Source organism: Cololabis saira, chromosome 20 (genome assembly GCF_033807715.1).
Source record: "Cololabis saira isolate AMF1-May2022 chromosome 20, fColSai1.1, whole genome shotgun sequence".
In the NCBI taxonomy this organism is placed as follows: domain Eukaryota; kingdom Metazoa; phylum Chordata; class Actinopteri; order Beloniformes; family Belonidae; genus Cololabis; species Cololabis saira.
The window spans coordinates 35,347,588-35,357,165 of NC_084606.1; the positions used below are offsets into that span (position 1 = coordinate 35,347,588).

General features: G+C 42.0%; 1 protein-coding gene across 1 annotated transcript; it reads left to right on the top strand.

Moving 5' to 3' along the window:
* The first annotated feature begins 1,766 nt into the window (after positions 1-1,766).
* Positions 1,767-4,663, top strand: LOC133420915 (tripartite motif-containing protein 16-like). Its single transcript, XM_061710798.1, has 2 exons — positions 1,767-2,528; positions 3,578-4,663. Exons 1-2 carry the CDS (start codon positions 1,857-1,859, stop codon positions 4,568-4,570), a joined length of 1,665 nt encoding a protein of 554 aa, XP_061566782.1. The 5' UTR covers positions 1,767-1,856; the 3' UTR covers positions 4,571-4,663.
* Positions 4,664-9,578: the final 4,915 nt, after the last annotated feature.

Below are 9,578 nucleotides of genomic sequence, written 5' to 3' on the forward strand. Positions count from 1 at the left end.
GGTGCTCGAGGGCGCATGGGAGTTTGCCCAACCAGTCCACATGTGTTTTGTGGACATGGAGTAGGCTTTCGACCGTGTCCCACGTGGCATCCTGTGGGGGGTGCTCCGAGAGTATGGGGTCGGAGGCCCTCTGCTGAGGGCTGTACGGTCCCTGTATGACCGGAGCAGGAGCTTGGTTCGCTTTGCCGGCAGTAAGTCAGACCTGTTCCCGGTGCGTGTTGGACTCCGGCAGGGCTGCCCTTTGTCACCGGTTCTGTTCATTATTTTTATGGACAGGATTTCTAGGCGCAGCCAGGGGCCGGAGGGGGTACGGTTCGGGAGCCACTTGATTTCATCTCTGCTTTTTGCAGATGATGTGGTCTTGTTGGCTCCCTCGAGCCAGGACCTTCAGCATGCACTGGGGCGGTTTGCAGCCGAGTGTGAAGCAGCTGGGATGAGAATCAGCACCTCTAAGTCTGAGGCCATGGTTCTCGACCGGAAAAAGGTGGCTTGCACCCTCCAGGTCGGGGGAGAGTTCCTGCCTCAGGTGGAGGTGTTTAAGTATCTTGGGGTCTTGTTCACGAGTGAGGGGAGAACGGAGCACGAGATCGACAGGCGGATCGGTGCGGCGGCCACAGTAATGCGGTCATTGTATCGGTCCGTCGTGGTGAAGAAGGAGCTGAGCCGAAAGGCTAAGCTCTCGATTTACCGGTCGATCTACGTTCCCACCCTCACCTATGGTCATGAACTCTGGGTCATGACCGAAAGAACGGGATCCCAGATACAAGCGGCCGAAATGAGTTTCCTCCGCAGGGTGGCGGGGCGCTCCCTTAGAGATAGGGTGAGGAGCTCTGTCACCCGGGAGGAGCTCGGAGTAGAGCTGCTGCTCCTCCACATCGAGAGGAGCCAGCTGAGGTGGCTCGGGCACCTGTATAGGATGCCCCCTGGACGCCTCCCTCGTGAGGTGTTCCGGGCATGTCCCACCGGGAGGAGGCCCCGAGGAAGACCCAGGACACGCTGGAGTGACTACGTCACTCGGCTGGCCTGGGAACGCCTTGGAGTCCCCCAGGAAGAGCTGGAGGAAGTGTCCGGGGAGAGGGAAGTCTGGGGATCCCTGCTCCGACTGCTGCCCCCGCGACCCGGACTCGGATAATGCGGTGGACAATGGATGGATGGATGGATAATAATGTACAGCAATGACAACTGTAGGTTACTGCATGTATTAATTGGGCAAACAGATGCATAATAATAATAGTACATGCAGACTAAAATTAGACTATGATGATCAGCTGTGTTCTCTTTCCCAAATGTGTCCCCCCCCCACCTATCATATTGTATGCATTTTAATAGAAATAAGTTTGTGCAATAATTACACAAATGACTCCCATCAGGATATATTAATAATTCACCTTAAGTTAGCAGAGGAAAGACAGTTTCAAATAATTTTGTGTATATTTATATAGGCATATACCCACATATGAAAAGCAACATAGAAGTAATGCATAAAGAATTAACATTACGGCATGATATGCAATATCAACAGATTATTTGAAACACATTAAGATTGTCATTTACTTTTACATTTGAGGCATTGTTCTTTTTCTACTCCTCTACATGGGCTTGCTGAAGCGTGCACTGCTGCGTACAGTCAAACCTACAGTTCAGCTCTGACTGTTTATTTCCTGGTTCCTCCTCCTTCACAGATCTGACAGTTTAGGGCTTGCTGAGATCACAGTGCTGAAGCAACAGAGTGCTGCAAAGGCTGAACTAAAGATCAGCGTGTCGAGGAGGGAACACTCACGTGGGTTTGGTTTGTTCTGTGACGTTTATTTTTGCTTTTAAGGAAACGAAACTCAAAGCCATTATCGAGAGGTGAAATGGCGCAGCAAGGAAACCAGCTTGACTCTGTGAAGTTCTCTTGTTCCATCTGTCTGGATATACTGAAGGATCCAGTGACGATTCCCTGTGGACACAACTACTGCATGAACTGTATTAAAACATGCTTGGATGAGGAGGATCACAGAGGAGTCCACACCTGTCCTCTGTGCAGAGAAACCTTCATGACGAGACCCGTCCTGGTGAGAAACAGCATGTTAGCAGAGTTAGTGGAGGATCTGAAGAAGACTGGACTCCAAGCTGCTCCTGCTGATCACTGCTATGCTGGACCTGAAGATGTGACCTGTGATTTCTGCACTGGGAGGAAGGTGAAAGCTGTCAAGTCCTGTCTGATCTGTTTAGTTTCTTATTGTGAGAAACATCTCCAACCTCACTATGATGTAGCTCAGCTGAAGAAACACAAGCTGGTGGATCCCTCCAACAAGCTCCAGGAGAACATCTGCTCTCTCCACGATGAGGTGATGAAGATCTTCTGTCGTACTGATCAGCAGAGTATCTGTTATCTGTGTACAATGGATGAGCATAAAGGTCATGAAACAGTCTCAGCTGCAGCAGAAAGGTGTGAGAAGCAGAAGGAGCTGGAGGTGAGTCGACAACAAATCCAGCAGAGAATCCAGGACCGAGAGAAAGACGTGGAGCTGCTTCAGCAGGAGGTGATTTTGATTTTATTTGATTTTATTTATTTAATCAGCATAGTATAAAAAACAGAATAAGTAACATACAAATGTAAAAAAGAGATTGGTAATAAGCTCAGCTGAGGCAAAAAGCCCAAGGGGCTTAAACGAGGCCTCTACCTGTAAAATACAGCAAAAGATGTACAAAGATTTAAAACATGCAGAATACATGATTGCAGTCTAAAAACAAAGACAAAGCAAAAAAAACCAGCAGCATGAATAGAATACATGGTATCTACATGATTAAAGAAAAAATAACAAATCTAGAAATATGATTAAGTAATCTGATCAATTAAATGTGTCCTGAGATTCCGTTTAAAATGATTGAATGAAGTAGATATACAGTATTTAGATATGTTTTTACAGACATGGTTGATGTGGTTTTTCCAGCTTAAACTTTCATGGATAATTACACCAAGGAAGGTTGTTGATGTAACCTGAGTGAGCAGGTCGTCTCCTATAGAGAGACCCTGTTAGATTTACAATAAATTTTATTTTTTGATGTAAATATAATAAAATTCGATTTTTTTATATTCAGTGATAGTTTGTTAAGTTTAAACCATTTTGAAATGTTTTCTAAATCATGGTTACCCTTTCCCATTAGAGATGAAAAATCATCATGTGAAATAAATACGTTTGTATCATCGGCATAAAGTACAGGAAACAAGGAGGACGAGGCTGCGGCCAGATCATTTATATAAATCTAAAATAACAGGGGCCCTAGTATAGACCCCTGGGGGACCCCGCATTTCCTGATTCTCCGATGATTTACCATCAATGATAACAAATTGCTGACGGTTATGAATATAATTGAAAAGCCACACATGAGTGATTCCAGCAAATCCGTAGTGTAATAATTTTTGAAGAAGAATATCAAAATGAACTGTGTCAAAAGCTTTGGATAAATCAAGAAAGATTCCCAAAGCGTATTCATTATTATTGATTGCAGTGTGAATTTTATCAACCAATTGAAGTATAGCCATTTCTGTAGAATGATGTTTCCTAAATCCCTATTGTTGTTTATACAGGTGGAGGACATCAATGTCTCTGCTGATAAAGCAGTGGAGGACAGTGAGAAGACCTTCAACGAGGTGATCCGTCTCCTCCAGAAAAGCAGCTCTGATGTGAAGCAGCAGGTCAGATCCCAGCAGGAACAGGAAGTGAGTCGAGTCAAAGATCTTCAGGAGAAACTGCAGCAGGAGATCACTGACCTGAAGAGGAGAGACGCTGAGCTGGAGCAGCTCTCACACACAGAGAACCACAACCAGTTCCTCCACAACTACCCCTCACCGGCACCCCTCAGTGGCTCCACACTCTCACCCAGCATCCAGATTCGTCCTCTCAGGTACTTTGAGGATGTGACAGCAGCTGTGTCAGAGACCAGAGAGAAACTACAGGATCTTCTGAGAGAGACGTGGACAAACATCTCACTGTCAGTGGCTGAAGTCGATGTTTTACTGTCGGAACCAGAACCAAAGACCAGAGATGGATTCTTGAAATATTCATGCAACATCACCCTGGATCCAGACACAGCAAACTCATATCTGTTATTATCAAAGGGGAACAGAAAAGTGACAGTAATGAAAGAAATACAATCATTTTCTCATCATCCAGACAGATTCAGTTATTGGTTTCAGGTCCTGAGTAAAGAGGGTCTGACTGGACGGTGTTACTGGGAGGTGGAGTGGAGAGGAGGAGCAGTCTGTGTTGCGGTCGTATACAAGAACATCAGCAGAAAAGGAAACTCAGATGATTCTGGATTTGGATACAACAACAAATGCTGGACTTTGCGTTGTGACACAGACACTTACACATTCTGGTACAACAACATCCAAACTCCTGTTTCAGGTCCTCCTTCCTCCAGAGTTGGAGTTTACCTGGACCACAGAGCTGGTCTTCTGTCCTTCTACAGCGTCTCTGAGACCATGACCCTCCTCCACAGAGTCCAGACCTCCTTCACTCAGCCGCTCCACGCTGGACTTTCACTTCGTGGTTCAGCTGAGCTTGTTAAAGTTAAATAATTTAACCATCAGTGTATCAACTGTGTTACAAGAAGACGGTTGGAACAAAAACTAAACTGAAAATCAAGTTTGTGGTTTTTAAAGGAGCTTGAGGCAGGATTGAGGCAGGATTTATGAAAAAAATTCGTAAACGTTTTAAGTTTTCTAGTAATAATGTCAGATGAAGCGTTCCAAACCAAAAAGAATGAGCCCTCTAGTGTATCTCTCCGTTGCCTTGAACAGGCTGTGTGCTGCAAAATGTGCTGCAATTGTGGGGCAGAGTTTCCCGCGCTGTCCTGCGGATGTGACGTCACATGACGCTGCATGCACGTTCTCCCCGTTCTCCCGTGCCGGCTTCACTGTTGGCTGCAGTACCCCCGACGGCCGTCGTGGTGAAGGGTGGCGCTAGAGAGTCTCATTTCTTAAAAGGAGCCTCATGCTCCTTTAATGAACAAGTGCGTAAATAATGAAGAAGTAACAAAAACATGACCTTGTATGAGAGAAAAAAGTGTTTTTAACTGGTGATTGAAATAATATATCGGTGATTATAAAACCTGTAATTTCTTATTTCTTAGATGAAATCACTGTAATCTATTACTATCATGGAACAATGATACTTAAGTTAAACATTTAGACGTTGTGGGTTCTGAGTGGGTTTGATTGATCATTATCAATGAATCAAATGTAAATATAAACTGGAATCGGTTCACTGATTAATGAATTCCTTTTAGTTGTATATCTTTTAGTTTTTTAAGGGTTTTTCCAACATCTCAAATTTGTATATCTGTTGTTTTTTTGTAACATCTATGAAAAAAAAAAGTTTCTGTTATTAAGACATGAAATGTTGAAATAAAACAAACATTTTGAAAAAGTTGTGGGATATCAGAATGGACTTTTTTATCATTAGCTTGTCATCCAGGTGTCGACAGCTCTGTCCATGACACCGTTTCTTGTATCAGGGAGTTGCCTAAAACATCTAAAACAGGGGTGTCCAAAGTCGGTCCTCAAGGGCTGCTGTTCTCCACGTTTTAGATGTTTCCCTGTTTCTACACACCTGACTATAATGCATGGTCGTCATCAGCTCGACTTCAAGGTCTTCATAACTCTGTTAAGGACACAGCCATGTCTCTCAGGGTGCGTTAAAGCAGGGAAACATCTAAAACCTGCAGGACACCGGTCCTTAAAGACTCAAGTTTGACACCTGCTGTGCAACAAAGAGGGTGCTGGTTCAGTTATTAGAGAGTTATTTATAAGTTTCTTACGATAATTATTAATAATTAATAAAGAAGATGACTTATCAAAATGAATCAATCAAAGTGGGGCACCACCTGACCTATCAGGAAAATAATAACTAAAACAGCAAAATCAGTCTCAAAGTAGCTGTTATTCCCTACGTTCCAGCCTGTTGCCAGGGGGGGGCGCTATAGAGTAACAGTGAAGGAAGGAGTCCGAGATCAGACCTTTGCAACCAGCAGCTGTGACAAATATGTACAAAACAAACAACTTATCTCATTCAAATGAATCATAATTTATTTACACAAGTGTTAAAAGATCATAAAACAACACTAGGAATACATTCCGATGCCTAAACTACAAATAAAGCACTAGCTAAACATTAAACACAAACTTCAAATCATCTATGTGTGCGTGTGCGTGCGTGCGTGCGTGCGTGCGTGCGTGTGTATGTGTGTGTGTGTGTGTGTGTGTGTGTGTGTGTGTGTGTGGGTGTGTGTGTGTGTGTAATAATCCCGTCAAAGCTCCACCTGAAGTGTATCTATAGTGGAGGGGGAGAGGGCCACCCCGCCACCCTCGAGACCAGAGGCCGACAAGGAAGAACCCGGAACCCAGGCCACCAGCAACCCCACAGAGGGGAGAAGAGGGCGGGAGGCAACCCACCGCCAGCAACAGAATGTTTGCAGAAATATGATTGTTAAAACATCACTTAGTTCCTTTTTTCCTATATATATATATATATATATATATATATATATATATATATATATATATATATTAGTTTTCAAGATTATATGTATATATAATATTATTGAAAACATAAAAGCCAAGTCAAGATACATTACAAAGATCGAGAAACAACTTGCTGAACAAAGGAACATTACCATGCAAATAAAGTATATCATAAATTTATAATTTTTGGATAGAAATAGAGTAAAACAGAGCTTAGAATAGAAAAATAAAAACAATACAGTAAAATGAGACTAAACAGAGGCATGGTAAAACAGTTTACAGTTTAACTTTAAAAGTGTCTGAAGTTGGAGGCTCCATATTGTTAATTGATTGGTAAACTAACAACACTTTAAAGTCTATTCTGTAAGTGTAAGGATCTCACGACAGGACAAATGTGTTAAATCTTCCTGGTTCCTGTTAAAACTCTTGCAGAAGCATGGATGAGGGTCTCTAAATCTGCTCTGGACATCAGATTCTGACGCTTCGTATTTGTTTGAGGGGATAAAAAAGGCTGCTATAGCTTCACCCTTGATTGGGCTGCTGAAGCTCAGGTCTGAGTCCTTTAAAGTTTAAGATTTCCTTCGTGAGTTTTTATCTTGATCTTATCTCAACAGCTGCCACATTTAAACTAATATCGTGTTTTTCTAAACTTCAACCACAGTACGTATTATGGATTTGTGAACTAATAATTGTCACTGTGCTGTGGCAAGCATATATTAAAGTTTTGTACCATACTGTCGAGACTTGATTAGCCAAATACAAATAATAAAAATTCCTACAGATACAATAGGGCCTTCGCACTGTAAGTAACCTAATAATAAAAGCACCTAATAATAAAAAAAATCTCAGTATGTGAGTTCAAGAATCTCACCTGTTTATCTTTTGAGAAAGTATGGCTTCATTTTTAGAACACAAATATCAAAAACATTTTCTTGTCCTTTTTTCCTTTGTGAGTAGAAACAGCAGAGGTAACACCAGACTGCTCGGTAAATACACCCAGAAACTCCACACAACCATCTCACAATCAAGATTAGCTCTTGAAAAATGCAGCGTACCCCAAACCAGATCCCATTCCAACCTCAACACCAGCACTCCCAGAATGGCCAGAATGGTGTAAAATGCCCTCATCTTTGATTTATCAGGCCTTTTCCTACCCCCAACCTGTTTCCCTGGACCTGGACGAATCAGAACACAGAGAACACAAACGCTACAGAAAAAGATAACCGTTATGGAAATTGTGAAGAACAAAAAATTCAGCACTTGTATGTATGATGTTTTTTTTTCTGTGATACTAGCTGCTCCAAAAAAGCAAAGCAACCAGACGCAGGCTATGCAGATGTTTCTGATTCTGATCCATTTCTCTTTTCTCAGGCTCAGGTAGGTGATGGGATGAACGACAGCCAAGTAACGCTCAAGACACGTCAAGACGTGAAAGAACATCTCTCCCACATTTGTAAAAAAAAAAAGAACGAGCCCGACATTGAGCAAGATGGGCTTATCAGTGTACATAGCACAAATATTGAGCAAACATCCAGAGATACTAACTATCTCCATGGTGACCAGGTGGTACGTGAAACTCTCAGAGTGACTCATTGCTGCTGATGAGGTGGAGCGAGTCTGCCGCCACTGTTGGAGACCATGGTGGAGGATGAAGATGCAGAGAGGGAGCAGGAGGAACAACCTGGTGATGTTGAACAAGCTGAAGCCAACTGATTTTGATGTGAAAGCCAAGCAGTCTGGAGCAGAGTCCGTGGAATTGTTAGGTGAAACTAAACTGGAGTCATTGGCGGACGAGGAGTAGGTAGTCAACATATCTGGAGGAGACGCAAGACGAAACAATCAAAAGGATGGAACATAGAAAGTAAACAAAGGTCTGTGTGACGTAGCATAGAATAGACTGCTGGTTACCTCCTGAGGATTAACATCCTTGTGCAGCCAGTTTGAGTTTAAGGGCCTGATTGTTACATTTAGAATGTACCTTAGTATATTTGAGTGTTTATTATTAATTATGCATGTTGTATACATTATATAACTTTCCAAAAAACAAGTATTTCTCTCTGACTTTACAGCAGAGTGGCTAAACACAGAGAGCGTCACCAGTGAGCTACACATTTCTTTTATTCTTTGTTACTCTTCTTCAGACTTCGGACTCTAAAGTTTAAAGAATAAAGACACCGTATTTTGCAGATCATTGGCACAGCATTATAAGGTGCAATATCAATCAACGGGTGTATTTTCATACATAAGAGGCACCAGGTTATAAGGTGCATGATAAAACATATAATGCAAAACAAAACTTAACCTTTTTCAACTCGTTCACAATAATTCAGAATATCTTTCAATCAATCAATCAAGCGGAGCGGCTTCGTCGCTAGCAAAGTCACACTAAAATGTTTTGACATAATTTTGAGCTCAGTATACCACATACAATTGATTTGAGGTCAGTAAGCAAAACAAAATTCATACATAAAGCTCCCGCACTGCCAATTTTTTTGAACAATTAAGGATTTTAAGTGCACTTTATAGTGCGGAAAATACGCTACGTACAAAACATCATTCCGTTATGGATTTAGAGTGAGTTTATAACTGTATTACACATTTAAAATCATAGAAAAATGAAATAAAGAAGCAACAGCAACCTTGTCGGTATTTGTTTCTGAGCGTTCTTCCTCCGCGTGTCCGTATAGTTTTTCTCCAGAAATGGTGCACTGTTGGAGTTCGACTTCGACTCACTGAGTCATTCAAATGGCAATTTAAATATGGTCAATTTGCATTAAAAACCCTGTCACAATGAGAAAATGATGAATGAGAGACAAGGCACACGCAGCAATCACATCACTGGAGTACATGTTAATTCATTTGTGTACTTTTTCCCCCGTTTTTCTCTGATATCTTTGCAATTTTTTATGACATGCAGATTAGTTTTCCTATCTTTTTTTTTGTTTTACCCAGTCTTTTAAAATACGAACAGATAATACAGGAACCTATCTGGTCTACAAGTATTATGCCAAACATCTGTATTGGACAGTAGCCCTGGAAAGAATTGAATTTGTGCTTCAGTAGG